The following is a 16,343-nucleotide window of genomic DNA, read 5'->3' on the forward strand; positions in this document are numbered from 1 at the left end:
TCTGTAGAATTCCTTGCACGATGACGCTATCAGTTTTGACACTTGTCTAACCGAGGTGATAGCAACAAGGAAAACTACCTTGTGGGTCAGAGCATAATAGAAATGTCTTGATACGTTCAACCAGAAGCTTCTAAAGCAACCGATGGACCAGATTTAAATTCCATGGAGGCAGAGGGGATTTAGATGGGGATGCCACATAGGAGTCCCCTCACAGATCAGAGTGGAGAGATAACGGTCTGTGGAAAAGAATGACAAGAGCAGCAATGTGGCCCATGATGGTATGAAAGGTAATATGGGGGTTCTGACTAAACCACCATGAAGAAATTTCTGGGGGAAAGTCTTTGGACTTACACCAAGAAAATACACCTTCCACCTCTGATGAAATTGAAAGTGGACTTCCTAGCTTTTATCATTGTAGTTATGACATTCTCACATGTGCCCATTTCCCATAAAACTTGGGATTTAAAGGAGTTGTAAAGGAAAAAAATGTTTTGCCTAAAATTAATGTCTGCAAGGTAGACAGACAGAATAGTGTAATGAGTCTGTTAAAAAACAAGTAAATACCTATTAAATTCCTTCATCTATATCACCTCCGGCGTTCTGGTTTCTGTTCTCTCATTCACTTCCTGGTTTGCGGCGCTCGTTCATGTAAGAACTACATTTCCCAGTATGCATTGCGGCACGCCCAGTAGTTCACACCTCCTTGAAGTCTCTAACACGTAGAGAGCGTCCTGCCGCACAGATGTAGTTCCCAGGAGGGGGCGAGCACATCACTGACCACCGCAGTAAAGCCTCCCTTCACGGTGGTGAGTAACAAATCAGAGAAGCAGGAAGTGAACAGAACAGAGAAGAAATAGAGCAACTTTTGAGCAAAAACTAACAATGAGGAAGTGAAAAGAGGAATGTCTGCAGGTAAAGGATGCTTATTATGAAAAAAAATAAAAATCCTTTACAACCCCTTTAACAGCCATGCTGCGTTAAGCAGCAACCAAGAAGCAGAGTGGTAAATCAGCCAAATCAGTTGGATTGGCAGAGTCGATGCATCTGCAAAAATCTCTACTAGGTCAGCATACCTACTCCCCTGTGCCAAACTAGGGCAATGAGAACCACAGGAATGCCCTTTAAATTAGTCAGGCAAAACAATTGAGGAAGAAGCGGAAGGCATATATCAGGGTGCACTGATCCCACAGAGCTACTAGTGTATCTACTGCTTCCACAAGTGGATCCTTAGATCTGTATACAAATCTGTCTAGTTTGTTCTTGAATATGGAGATCAGGAGCTCCACATTCAGCATCCACCACCTATGACATAGGTATTTGCACACTGGGCTACATGGACCACTCTCCTGGGTGTTGACACTGCCAGCTGATAAAATCTGCCTCTCAACAGTCTTCCCTGGGGATGTACATGGCTGGAACATGATGTTCAGCCTAAGACTGGTTTCGCTCTACCTCTTTTGTTATAGTGAGACTTCTTGTTCCTCTCTGATGATAGATGTATGCTTGTTGGTGGATTTGGCAAACCTGGAATGTGAAGTCTTGTGGGTAAAAGGGGAGCCAAGCTTGGAGGGTCTTGATGTGGAAGTTGAAGCTGTACTGAATCGAGATGCTTCTGAGAAATAGTAAAGGGGGAGGACTTGCGAGTCTGTTACTTAGGCTTAAAGGTGGGGTGTAGCGAGGTGCGGTGGAATAACACACTCAGTCACAGAGCAATTAAAGAATTTGTATTGAAAAAATGCAGACCGTTCACAAATAACCCTGTGGGAAGGCAGCCTGACCAGGAACACTCACAGTTCCAACAGCATGTAGAGAGCAGAGGGTAGCAGACTATTAGCGTCTGTAGAGAGGGGAAGAATTGTGCCCAACAGTCAGGTATCCAGAGAAGTTGCAAACCCTACACTTTCCCTCCTTGTCAGGAGACTTTCCCTGCCGCTAGTGCTATCTTTAACAGGTGGGATACCTGTCCCCACTCTATCAACTCACAAATGCGTGCCAAACCCGGGGCCCCAGGTTGAATCCTCTGATGTGTCAGAACTGTCACTGTTACTGGATGGGGTGGATGGACCTTCTACTTCAACATTGCTAGGCTCAGGAATGTGGTAGGCCAGAGTCTTGATCAAGAGGAGCAGCAGGTAACAGTCAGTTGGAGCTTCACACACAGAGGGAAGATCTGTGGCGTCAAATGCTTCCCAGCTATCTATGGGTTTCCTGGCTCAGTCCTCACATAGCACACAAGGTCTCGGCAAATTTTGATGCAGTCGCTTCCTCACGGAGTCAGGCCCCTCCGAGACCTAGATAAATACAAAAGTAGGAAGGAAAAGCTTCCCCACCTCTTGATACACGGTGCGTGGGCTCTAGCTTGCTTCCTTGGGTGTACTTAGCATTCTTCACCAACATCTGGTACTGATGTTTCACATGTTCTTCAAAGGTCTTTGAAAAGATGATGATGTCATCAAGACAAATGAATACAGTCTTGAAATTAAAGTCCCCAAGACATCTCTCCATTAAGCGCTGGGATGTTCTAGGAGTATCAGGGAGGCCGTGGGGCATGCGGTTAAATTCCAATAGCCCTGAAGGAATGATAAAGACTGTCTTCTCCCGGTCTTGGTCATGCACTGAGACTTACCAGTAGCTGCTGGCCGAGTCTAGGGTGGAAAAGAACTTGGCTTGTCCAAGGGGCGTCAGAGATTCCTCAACCTGAGGAAGTCGGTGGTTGTGTCGGTGGGTGCTTGCGTTTAGCTTACTACCGGTAGTCCACACAGAATCATAGGCTTCCATCGTTCTTTCACACCAGGAAAACCAGTGTGGCCCATGGACTGCGGTTTTCTTTGACTACCTCACTCTGAAACATATTGCGGAGTAACTCCATAACCTCTTGGCACAATGCAGGGAGAATGTGAGGGTACCGCTACTGATGAAGCAGACTATGTTGGGGTAGGAAAAATTCTTTAAAGGGATTGTCCAGTTGCTCTATTAGAGACCTGTACTGGGTTTCCTTCCAGGAGGCAGTAGTTCTTAGATATATGTCCATAGTGGTCGCAGGGGTGATGGTGCCAGGGCCTCCTCGTAGAAGTATGCAGGTTCAAATTTCTTTGCGACTGCTACCATTGCATTTGTTTCCTCCTGTTTCCTTGCAACTGCATATACTACCACCAAATTGTGGAGGGAGATGGCGGTTTGCGCCTTAACTTTCTCTTCCAAGGCCCTCTGGACAGCCTTCAGGCCTGTTATGAACTGATCCCTTAATACGTGTTCTGCGTCAGTGATGTCAGTGCAGCCACTTACAGCCCTCTTCTCCAGGAATCTCTACAGGTTCTGTATGGCTACCACGTAATGGGTGAGATTCTTGTCCTTTTGCTGTTTCCTTAAGAAGAACATTTGCCTCAGCCCTGGGAGTGGTATCTTCTCCCCAAACAGACACTCCAGGGTGTGATAAAATCTGCTACAGGGTAGCTCGCTCATGCTCTGGCAGTGCAATCACCGCATGGTAGGCATCATTCTCTAGGGCATTAATAGCCAGCTCTGCCACCACCCGGGTCAAAAACACATACAGGCATGCGGCACTCTCCAATCTCTCCTCCCACTCTGCCAAGGGAATTTTAGAGTCATTGAACTTCAGTATTAGAGCTAAGGCCAATCCTAAAAGAGACATGCTGGAGCCCGATCCTTATTCACAAGGTGTAGGTGGGGTACGGCAGAATAACACAAAGAACTGAAATATTGCAGACAGTTCACAAATAACCTGGTGGGAAGGCAGCCCTCACAGTTCCAACAGCATGTAAATAGCAGAAGGTAGCCGATTATCAGCGTCTGTAGAGAAGGAAAGAATGTGGCCTGGCTGTCTTGTGCCCAACAGACAGATGTCCAGAGAAGTTGTAAAAATTGGGGAAATATTTGCGCTACATAATCAAAGAAATATCAAAGGAAATTAGTTTTCAGGAATCTCCTAAAGGTGGACAGGGTAAGGGCTGACTGGACATACTGGAGCAGGGAGTTCCAGGGGATGGGAGAGGCTCTGGAGAAGTCCTGGAGGTGAGCATGGGAGAAGGTGACAAGGGAGCTAGAGAACATGAGGCCCTGGGGGGAGTAGAGAGGACGATTCTGCAGATGAGGTTGGTGATGTAGCTGGGGGCGATGTAGTGGATGGCCTTGTATGTTGTGGTTAGTATTTTGAATTTTATATGGTGGGGTAATGGAAGCCAGTGAAGGGATTGGCAGAGAGAGAGGCAGCAGTCACAGATCGGTTAGTGAGGTATATTAGTCTAGCAGAAGTATTCATAATAGACTGAAGGGGGATAACCTGTGTAAAGGTAGACCAGTGAGGTTATCCCTGGGCGGGCCTCCTGTTTTTTTTTTTACAATGTTCAATCCCCCTGTAGGCGGCAGTGACTTCCTGTGTCTCTCATGGGTGAGAAAAAACTAAACTTTTATGGATTAAGCTTTTCCTGACACAAACCTGGGCACCTCAAACTGCGTGTATTAAAAAAAAAAATATGCATAAACTTATTCTGGCTTAACTGTAGTTTTAGTAGGGCTTACCTTGAAATTACTAAAGCTCACCCTCTGCTGAAGGCGCAGGATAATCCCAGTAAACTGGGGACTGTTTGCAGTGTGTGCCTGGCTTGCTCCTAAAATTTGATGTGTAAGCAAAAAACTCATACGTACTGTTGACATCCAGCCGAATTAAAAGAGAGGTGTTTCCCACAGCATTAGAGGCCATACACCGGTACAGTCCGCTATCCATGCCCCACTCAGGTTCTCGTACTGTGAGGTTCGACATGTTGTCTTCTTTGAATATACCATACTTCTGGGAATCTGAGATTATCTCCTGGTTGTTGTTGTCATACCAGGTGATCTCTGAGCTTGGAGTTGCTGATTTTAGATTGCAAATCATATACGCGCTATTTCCCTCTAGTATGGAGTTTGCCATGGATGGGGAGTCAAGGACTGGAGCCTCTGAGAAAAAGAAGGGGGATGACATTTACAAATAGCAAGAGAGAACACAAAGGGAGAGAGAGAAAAGAAATGTAAAGAAAGATCAAAGTTGATGAAAAGCGAGTGCACATTAAATGCAACAAATCTGGATAAATTTATGTGGCAATCCAACCACCTATTTTCATTTTCTGCATGGTAGCCAAATAGCTTCTAACTTCAGCTTGTTCAATTAAAGTGGATGTACCCAGTGAAGTGAACAGCCTCAGATGATACACAGGGATGAAACAAATCTCCCTACATAAGTTTTACATGTATATATGCTGTCTCAAGCTTTATATATGGTTTAGAAAGTGCACATCGTGTTAGGAGATTTTCTTTTCCCGGTTAGCACTGCAGTAAAGGCTGGGCATACAGCCAAGACAGCTGATTGGAGGGAAGGCACACACCCCCTCTCCTCATAGGTAGAGACTTTCAGCTCTGTTTGTTAAATCGTTCCGCTCTGTGGTAATCTATTTATAGCATCCTCCCCAACACAAAACTCTGGCTGTGGAGAACTTGTCAAGAACGGAGCAGGAGACAGCTACGTGACATAGGGCTTTAAAGAGAGATAAGAAAACACTGCAGGCATGTGCTCAGCTCAAATTTCATGAAATCGGGTTTACATCCACGTTAAGCTTTGACAAAAGAAACTTGGAAGCCGATTGGTTTCTATGCAGAGCTGCACCAGATTTTTTTACTTTCCGGTTTTAGTAAATCAAACCCAATGTTTCACCCACAAAGCCAATAATAATAGACCTTTCTGAAGATTAAAGCGGAGTTATACCAATATAAGTCAGCAGCTACAAAAAGTGTAGCTGCTGACTTTAATTAAGCGGACACTCACCTGTCCCAGGTTCCAGCGATGCGGGCGTACGAACCCCCGCTCGTCTCCCCTCCTCTCCTCTCTGCGGCGCTGGCATCGTGACTGTGGGCGCCCGGCTGTTGCTTCATAGCCGGGCATGCACTGCACATGCCCGAACCGTGCTCATCGCTGTCATTGGTTGGGCAATCATCTGGGACCTGTGACGTGTCCCAGATGATTGCCGAGAGGGAGAGGTGAACTTCCTTCTGGAGCCGCGGAGCCCGGGAGGAAGTGGGAGCTGGAACCCTTTAAAAAGAGGGTTTCCGCTCCCCCCCAAAAAATGACATGCCAAGGGGTCACTTTCCCTTAAAGCTGAAGTTCCATTTTTGGGTGGAACTCCGCTTTAACAATGTTTATTTGGAAACTACTAAAAAGAAAAGCAGACGGCTGCAAAGAGGATTTTATAGCTAACAGGAATCCTATAAACCAGGGGTCTCCAAACTGCGGCCCAAGGGCCAGATGCGGCCCTTCTCTTGCCTTTATCCGGCCCTTGGAGCTCTATCCCTCCCAATGATACGAGACAATATTCTGCCATCTGACACCACTAATGGGGCACTTTTCCTCCCTATGATGCCAGCAATGGGGCACTATTCCTCCCCCTAATACCAGATGTTTACTCCCACTGATGCCAGGAAAATGTTCACTCCCACTGGCCAAAGTCCGGCCCTCCAAGAGTCTGAAGGACAATAAACCGGCCCTTTGTTTAGAATGTTTGGAGACCCCTGCTATAAACGGTGAAAAATACACATATTCTACATTGGATGAGCTTTTAATAAATTTTCCAAAACTAACTGGAAATATCTCAGGTATATATTTACAGACTTAATGCTAAGCCCCTACATATTCATTAATTTAAAATATGACCCTGATGACCTTTGTTGCTACATGTAATGAAAGAGTCTCATCCTTCAGAGTAATACATTATTGATCTTACCAAGTTGGATATGGCACTCTGTCTGTTCTCTTATCATGGGATGAAGGGCGGCACAGATGAATAACTTGCCATTGTATGTTCGGTCGGGTTTAAAAACATAGATGTTTGAGGACTCTTTAATATCTCCGACTATGCCATAATTCCACATCAGTGTAATACGTGGCAAACCGCCTGTCCATTCACACGTTAGCATGATAAATTCATTCAGTTTGGTGGCAACTGCTGAACAGTTTGGGCCGCCTGAGGGCATCACTGACAAACAAGAAGATATGCAATGGATTACAAACCACAATGGATTACAACATTGCTATATACAGAATTTTACAGTATAGTAAATAAGAGGGTAAGTACAGTCATAGAAGAACTTCTAAGTGACACACCTAGCATCATAGAAAGCCTATTACAGAGAAACATCTCACAAGTGACCCCTGGTCTGGTTGTACACCAATCTATGAAGAGTTCTTTAGTCTACAACAGAGATATGCAATTAGCGGACCTCCAGCTGTTACAGAACTACAAGTCCCATGAGGCATTGCAAGACTCTGACAGCCACAAGCATGACACCCAGAGGCAAAGTCATGATGGGACTTGTAGTTTTGCAACAGCTGGAGGTCCGCTAATTGCATATCCCTGGTCTACACTGTAGTATGCTGTCAACATACGAATCCATGGACCACATGAACAACTTTTCTGTTAGTTGTATGGCTTAACCACTTGCTGCGAGGTGTAGATCTTTAACCTGCACCTCACGGTGATGTTACTTGCTCTGCCATCTTTACCGTTTGCATCTGCATCGGTCCAAGAAGCTTACTCTTCATTTTATTGAGAAGTGTCAGGTTCTTGCCCTCCCAGAGAAATGCAATCATTTCAGGATACTGGTTTATCCAAAATGGGCACTGCAGTCATAGACACTGACACTGCCTATTCCAGGGGTGTCAAAATAGAATTAATTGCGGGCTGCATCAGTATTATGGTTGTCTTTTGAAGGACCGGTAATATCTGTCATTTTTGCAGCGCCAAACTGCATGGAGCGGTGGCTGTGGCCAAATTGCACACAAACAGCGGGAGGCTCTTCAAAGGGCAATAAATACCAGGACTGCGTGATGTGGGGGATGTGCTTTGTACAGAGTGCAGTGTTAAGGAGTGAGCTTCATACAGAGTGCAGAGTTCAGGGGTGCACTGTGTACAGAGTGCAGGTGGTAGGAGTGTTCAGCTTTCTGTCATAGGCTGTCCACATCTCACCTCCACCCCTCCCCCTGGGGGTGAGGGCCACATAAAATGGCCTTGGGCTAGATTCTGACTGCAGGCCTTGTGTTTGACACATGGGGCCTATTTGATTCAGAAAGAGACAGATGCCATTAGTAGGCATTCTATTATCCTACTGTCTTCCTAAGCCGTGATCTGTTGACACTATGTGGGCATTCAGACAAGCCCCCACTGAAGCAATAAAGTGAAAGAACTCAATTAAAATGTTTTTTCTTTTGGACTGACACTTCATGTCTGAGTGACAAAAATACCCCTCTCTGGAGTGCATTCTAATATATTACCTTGACATGAAGGAATATACTGTATGAAGAAAGCTCTCCAGACATGGGAAACAGGAAGTGTGAGTCAGTCTTCTCTATACTTACCTGCTCTGTGCAATGGAACCTCAAAGCCGCGTTCCACAGAGGCACTCGTGCGTGCTCACTCCCGAGTTCGGTGCCCCAGCAAAGCATTTTTTTGTGAACAAGTAATGCACAAAAATTAAAAAAAAAAATGTTAGGCTTTACAACCACTTTAACTACTTGCTGACGGGCGCAAGCCGATATACGTCGGCAGAATGGCACCCGCCGCGTACCACGGGAGTGCACCCGCGGGTCCCCGGGAACTCTATGTTCTCGGGCAGCCTGTGATTTTGGTCGGCAAAGGCAGAACAGGGGGATGCTTTTGTAAACAAGGCATTCCCCTGTTCTGCCTAGTGACATGTCACTGATCTACTGTTCCCTGTGATCGGAAACAGTGATCACTGATGTGTCACTGGTAGCTCCTCCCTCTAACAGTTAGAATCACTCCCTAGGACACACTTAACTCCATCAGTGCCCCCTAATGGTTAACCCCTTCACTGCCCATTTTTATAGCACTGATCGCTGTAAAAACGACAATGGTCCCAAAAATTTGTCAAAAGTGTCCGATGTGTCCGCCATAAAGTCGTAGTCATGATTAAAAATCGCAGATCGTCGCCATTACTAGTAAAACAAATTATAATAAAAATGCCATAAAACGATCCCCTATTTTGTAGACGCTATGGCCCAGATTCACGTAGGCGATACGACGGCGTATCTCCAGATACGCCGTCGTATCTCTGAGTCTGAGGCGTTGTATCTTGGCGCCTGATTCAAAGAATCAGATACGCCAGAATTTGTATAAGATACGACCAGCGTAAGTCTCCTACGCCGTAGTATCTTAACTGCATATTTAGGCTGGCCGCTAGGGGCGTGTATGCTGATTTACGCCTAGAAATATGTAAATTAGCTAGATACGCCTATTCACGAACGTACGCCCGGCAGTCGCAGTACAGATACGCCGTTTACGTAAGGCTTTTTCCGGCGTAAAGTTACCCCTGCTCTATGAGGCGTAGATGAGGCGTATCAATGTTGGGTATGGACGTCGGAACAGCGTCGAATTTTTCACGTTTTACGTTGTTTGCATAAGTCGTTCGCGAATAGGGCTGGGCGTCATTTACGTTCACGTCGAAAGCATTGGCTTCTTGCGGGTTAATTTGGAGTATGCGCACTGGGATACTTTCACGGACAGCGCATGCGCCGTTCGTAAAAAAGCGTCATTTACGTGGGGTCACATTAAATTTACATAACACACGCCCACATCTTCCACATTTGAATTAGGCTGGCTTACGCCCGCCTATTTACCCTACGCCGCCACACCTTTGGTTTGTGAATACTGCACTTGCCTGTGAAAGCTGCGGAGGTGTAACGTAAATAGGATACGTTACGCCCGCACAAAGATGCGCTCTCCTACGTGAATCTGGGCCTATAACTTTTGCAAAAACCAATCAATATACGTACCGGCCTAAACTTTATTTCAAAATTGACGCTCTATTTTTGTTTCTAGCGCAGAGGTGATCAAATGCAAAAAGTGGTCATTTGGCAGCCAAATGGTCCAAGGCTGACGCGGTTAAAGCAGATTCACCCTCTCTTTTTGCCCCGTTTACCATTATCATTGCAAGTGAAAGTAAAAGTAAATCCCAAATTTTGGGTTGTCCCCAGAAAAGTAAGAAAGTGGAAATCTTCCAATAGGCACACTAGTACTGGTGAGCTGGGGGTCCCCAAAGAATTCCCTTAATTTGCAGGGAGTTCCTGTCACTTCCCGTTTTGGCTATGGTATACAGGAAGTGAAGAGAAATCTCCGCAATGGAACACAGATGGCAAAAAAGAAATAAAAAATCTGACAGGGGTTATAACCCTTCTCTTGCTCTATCAAAAATGAAAAAAGTCAGGCCTATAGTTCTACTTTAACAAAGCAATGCGTTACTAAAGTAAGATTTCTAACAAGGCAGAGATGGTATGGCCCGTGAACAAACAGAAAAGAAGTGTGAGAAAAATTATAAGAACTTTTGAAAATGTGAAGATTAGTGAAGAATATTGTTAAAAACAGAATAAAGTAGTTACTTTGAAAGTAGAAGAATTTAAATCTGAAAATCAAGGATTTGCCTCTCATTTTATCAAGAAAATACATATCACCACCCCCTGTTACTGTGATGTCAACTTACCCACGGTGGTGCTGCATGTGATGTTCTTCTTGAGGGAAGGGTGGAATATAGAGCAGTAAAATGTGGTGCGGTTCTTCATATCAGCCCCGCTCTTTATAAGGGTGGCATTAGACTTTGACACAATAATGCTGTCCTCCTCACTTTGTTTCATCCAGTAAAGCTGGGCCAGCGGAAGCCCACCGGGCCACGAGCACCAGAGTGCCACGTTCTGGAAGCGGTTGTGTGGCAGCGCTGTGCAGCTGGGTTGGCCCTCAGGCAGATCTGCACAAGAAATAGTGAGAATGCACCAGAACACACAATGCCATGCCAACTGTGACTAAGATGGTCTCGTGAAGATAATTAAAAGCTAATAAAGCAGGACATATGAAGTCACATCTAGGGAAGATGGTGTGATGTCAATACCCCGTTTTGAGACTATGATGTCTCTCAACTTGAGAGACAGTGATGGATGACACCAGGGATTTCTCTGCAAACCATCATATTCTTTATTCTTCTAAAGTCTTCACACCACCCCAATATGCTAAGCAATGGTTGTTTTGGAGTGGAGAGGGATCAGAATTTTTTTTTGGTTTGTGTCTGTTGCCCCCATTAGGGAGAGTAACCCTCTCTGTTTGTCCTGTTTACCTTTATTATCAAAAGTGAAAGTAACAAAAAAAATAAAACATTTTTGGGTTGTCCCCCAGAAAAGTAATAGAGAGGACATTTTCTGATGGGGACACTAGTTCTGGTGACCTGGGGATTCTCAAGAAATTCCCTTGATTTGCAAAGAATTTCTCACTTCCTTTTTTGGTTGAATCGAGATTGCGTTTTTATTACGATTAATCGTGCAGCTCTAGCGTACATGTACGTCTCCTTTAAGAGCCCAGCCTTGGGGCGCGCTCGCGACCTGGTCCTCTTCTCAGTGACCGTCCCCGCGGGAACAGCGGACCCGATCATCGCCGGTGTCCCGCGATCGTGTCACAGAGGAAGAAAGAACGGGGAGAGGTAAGTGTAAACAAACCTCTCCCCGTGCTTCCTAGTGTGGCTGTCACTGATCGTCTGTTCCCTCTGTTAGGGAACGACGATTAGTGACGTCACAAGCACACTTAACCCCTACAGTGCCCCCTCCTGGTTAACCCCTTCGCTGCCAGTGTAACTTTTACAATAACCAGTGCATTTTTATAGCACTGTTCGCTGTAAAAATTACAATGGTCCCAAAATAGTGTCAAAAGTGTCCGCCATAATGTCGCAGTCACGGAAAAAAATGCTGATCGCCGCCATTACTAGTAAAAAAATAATAATTAATAAGAATGCCATAAAACTATCCCCTATTTTGTAAACGCACAAACTTTTGCGCAAACCAATCAATAAATGCTTATTTGTGATATTTTTTACCAAAAATATGTAGAAGAATACGTATAGTCCTAAACTGAGGAAATTTTTTTTTTTTTTATTATATATTTTTTGGGGGATATTTATTATAGCAAAAAGTAAACAATATTGCATTTTTTTCAAAATTGTCGCTCTATTTTTGTTTATAGCGCAAAAAATAAAAACCGCAGAGGTGATCAAATACCACCAAAAGAAAGCTCTATTTGTGGAAAAAAAAAAGGACGCCATTTTTGTTTGGGAGTCACGTCACACGACCGCGCAATTGTCAGTTAAATCGACGCAGTGCTGTATTGCAAAAAGGGGCCAGGTCCTTTACCTGCATAATGGTCTGGGTCTTAAGCGGTTAACCATCAATGTATATATCTCTCTAAACAATAGAGAAAGGGGGGAGGTATGGTGTGGGAGCTCTCGGTAAGAATATGATAGAAAACCTGTATGACCTCTACAACACCAAATATGCGCCTAAAAACACAGCCCACTGTACAGATTGAGCTTGCAAAAAGTTTACTACATCAAAAGCATAGAAAAGCCAATATTAAAATCCAAAAAACATTCAATCCTGACATTCGTGCAGATAAAACTACATGTCCACCATACATGCCCAAATTCAATGACCATGCATGTGTAAAAAAAAACTTTTGGTATACAAAACACAATGGTAGAAACACCCTCAAAATTGCCAATGCAGAGTTATATGAGTGTATAACCATATATACAGGTCTGTGCTTGGCTGCATTCCTGCAAGTGAATATGGTATTAGTCCTTAAAGCGGAGTTCCGGCCACAATTCCACTTTTTAAATATAAATACCCCTGTAATACACAAGCTTAATGTATTCTAGTAAAGTTAGTCTGTAAACTAAGGTCCGTTTTGTTAGGTTGTTACAGCATTTAGATACTTTATAAAATAGAAATTGACTGGGGCCATCTTAAGTGTGGGCATCATGAAGCCAGACTGTATAACTTCCTGGATTTCAGCCTTTCAGATCTCGCACATGCTCAGTGCTGCACAAGCAGTGTCAGATCAGGTTTCAGCACCTGTGCTGTCCAAGTCACATGATTCTTTGAGACTGGGGAGTGCACAGACTCCTGGAAAGTTACACCCACTACATTCCCAGGAGTCTGTGCGGCGTAGGTTAGGAAGCATTAAGCACCTAGGTGCAGGAAGTGGGAAGATTAACTATTCTGCCTAGCAACAACACTTTGAAGGCATCTAAAAAAAAAAAAAAAAAAAAAAATCGTAAAGGACTAATGAAATTTTTTTAAAACTACTGATGTAATGTTATATTTATGGGTGGAACTCCACTTTAACTGGTAAACCTAAAATCCTGGAAAAAGGCATATGTTCAGCACTGTTCCTTAGTGTTATCCAAAGATATATTGGGAGGTAGCTGAAAAAGCACAAAATGGAAAACAGTGCTCCAGAGGAGGTATGTAGATCAGTGTTGCGTTCACAATCTATATGTCATATATCACCATATAACCGTGAAGGCTGTAGAAAAACCATATCCTGAAATCACCTCCCTCACACTGTACTGAAGATAACAAGAGTGAACAAAACTTGCATGCAAGCTACCAATCCTGGTCCCTCATGGACCATTTATAATCCAAGGGGTATAGTCCCAAACAAATATGCAGTTCCAAGGATAATTATGATGAATGGTACTTATCGTATTTTTCGAGGCATCAGTGTCATATGGAGTTTATTCCTGGAAGTGGGAGCAAATGCCTGTATTATACAGGTATCTGCACCCCCCCTCCCCCCTGAAATGTCCAAAATGTGACACCGGAGGGTTCCGAAAAGCGGAGGTTCACTTTTTGTGTGGACCTCCGCTTTAACAGTTTTTAAGGATTTACCACCTCTGAAAACATAGGTAAATGTAACAATAATACTTTAAAGGCCAAGTTCACTTTTTTCTTTTCTAAATTCCAGCTCCCCTATGTACCAATATAGCATAAATGTACTTCTTTTGCAAAAATAAAAAAGCTTTCCATTTTTTCTATACACGCAAAGCTCACTGTCCTTGTGGCGTTTTGAAAACACTGCTCCATTACTTCTGCCTTACTTCCTGGACAGACTTTAGGTCATGACACTGCTGGTCAACTCCTTCCTGTGTCATGACCTAAAGTCAGGAAGTAAGGCAGAAGTAAGCAGTGTTTTCAAACAGCCACAAGGACAGTGGGGTAAGCGTGTGTAGAATAATTGGAAAACTGTTTTATTTATGCAAAAAAAGTACATTAATGCTATACTGGTACATAGGAGAGCTGGAATTTAGAAAAAAAATGTGAACAAAAGGTGAACTTAGCATTTAAACATACACTCAAATTCAATTACATCTATATATGTGGCCACACTGTACCATTGTACAGAGATTCTTTAAACCAGTCATCATCATGTATGAAAGCATAAAACAAATCAGTAGATCAGTGTTGCGTTCACAATCTATATGTCATAGATCACCATATAACCGTGAAGGCTGTAGTAAAACCATATCCTGAAATCACCTTCCTCACAAGAGTGAACAAAACTTGCATGCAAGCTACCAATCCTGGTCCCTCATGGACCATTTATAATCCAAGGGGTATAGTCCCAAACAAATATGCAGTTCCAAGGATAATTATGATGAATTATGATGTATTATACAGGTATCTGCACCACCCTCCTTCCTGAAATGTCCAACATGTGACACCGGAGGGTTCCGAAAAGCGGAGGTTCACTTTTTGTGTTGACTTCCTATTTAAGTCCTGGTGCTTCTTATGTTCTTTTATTTTTTTTTTAATGGAAAGGATTATTTTAAAGGGCTAAAAGAAAGCTGCTCTCTAAATTTTAGGGCAGGGGTGCTCAAACTTTTTAAGAGCGAGGACCACTTAAAGTGGAGTTCCACCCAGGAAAAAAACATTTGCCCAAAAATCATTAAAAAAAATAGAAAAAAAAAATGTGAAAAAAAAAAAAAAAAAAAAAAATTATACTCACCCGAAATACCTGTTGCTATGCGGAAGTTCGTAATCTGCCTCTTCCGTAGCCGCGGTCCGTCTTCTTCTTCATCTTCTCCTAGTGAATGGGGCGCGCTGCTTTCTGGGAACTGTGTGTGTTCTGAGAGAGCAGCCGCCCATTCACAAGTCGGCACGAGACTCACGCATGCGCAGTAGGAAATGGGCAGTGAAGCCGTAAGGCTTTACTGCCTGTTTCCCCTAGTGTGAATGGCAGCGCGGGACCTGCATCGATCGTGGGATCGGCATCGGGGGGGCCATCAGCGCGGGCAAGTAGGACAGATAAGTGTCCTTATTAAAAGTCAGCAGCTACACTGTTAGTAGCTGCTAACCGCTCAGATGAACCAAGGAACTTTTACTCACTGGATCCAAACCGTGGGTTCCGGCAATGCAATTAATACAAAATTGAAGAGAAGAAGCTGGGACAGCCGCACTCCAAAAACGTTCCTTTTTATTAAAACTGGTCACAGAACATCACACGCCACAGCAAACAATCAGGAAAAGGCTAACGCGTTTCGCACTGTGCTTCAGTGCTTATCCATAGCAGGGATGGTGAACCTTGGCACCCCAGATGTTTTGGAACTACATTTCCCATGATGCTCAACGACACCGCAGAGTGCATGAGCATCATGGGAGATGTAGTTCCAAAACATCAGGGGTGCCATGGTTCACATTACTGCTCTATAGTGTGTACTTGCCTCTATCCAGACCACAAAGTGTAATTTCTGTCTGCTGCTCTATCCCTGTGCTATCAGCTTGAGTCACTTCTGATAAGGCTTCCTGACACCAAGAGAAAAATGGTGACAGGCAGGTGATTGACAGCCTAAGCTCTGCTCCTGTATTAAGGGAGATGTGTCCCTTCCCTCCAATCAGCTCTCAGAGCTCTCCTCACTGAGCTCTGCAGAGTGCAACTTCAGCTCTCCACCTCCTTTTTTCTGAATTTTCAGACAAGCTTTATTATTCTGGTCTTTGAACGAATGTAGTGAAGAGAAGACTGCATATAAGGTACAATTTATGTAGGAGGATTTGTTTCATCTTTGTGTATCACACAGACACCGATGTGTAAGCAGAAGCCCTATGAAAGTCTGGAAAACAGCTGTAAAGATTGAAGAAAGGGGGTTCCCTGAAATGTTACAGAAGAACAGGTTTCAATCCACGGTAACTGCTAGTGATTTTTCCATTACTGTACTGTTAACAGGTCATGTTTTAAGGACAGTACAAAGAAAACCATTTTCACATCTGCAAACCATGAGCAAGGCCTATTTAAACGTAGAAGCATTCTCATACATTATGGCAGACTTAGCCTCCACCTCATCACTCCCTCCAGAGCTACTGACATCTTCTCTTGGTCTCCTGCATTTAAATAGGGCAGCCAAAGTTCTGGAGTTCTGCACATGGGTATTGGAGTTACATTGTCCCAGCGTCCAGCTCCATTCTGGCCATC

General features: G+C 44.0%; 1 protein-coding gene across 1 annotated transcript in view; it reads right to left on the reverse strand.

The window, feature by feature from the left end:
• The window catches only part of VSIG10L2 (V-set and immunoglobulin domain containing 10 like 2), an 85,940-nt gene that overhangs the window by 21,237 nt on the left and 48,360 nt on the right, over positions 1–16,343 (reverse strand). The window contains exons 5-7 of the mRNA XM_040326356.1: positions 10,540–10,800; positions 6,771–7,022; positions 4,666–4,956 (exon numbers count right to left, since the gene is read on the reverse strand). Of these exons, the coding sequence (XP_040182290.1) occupies positions 4,666–4,956; positions 6,771–7,022; positions 10,540–10,800 (804 nt within the window). The remainder of the gene's footprint in view (positions 1–4,665; positions 4,957–6,770; positions 7,023–10,539; positions 10,801–16,343) is intronic.

The sequence above is a fragment of the Rana temporaria genome, chromosome 10 (assembly GCF_905171775.1).
Source record: "Rana temporaria chromosome 10, aRanTem1.1, whole genome shotgun sequence".
In the NCBI taxonomy this organism is placed as follows: domain Eukaryota; kingdom Metazoa; phylum Chordata; class Amphibia; order Anura; family Ranidae; genus Rana; species Rana temporaria.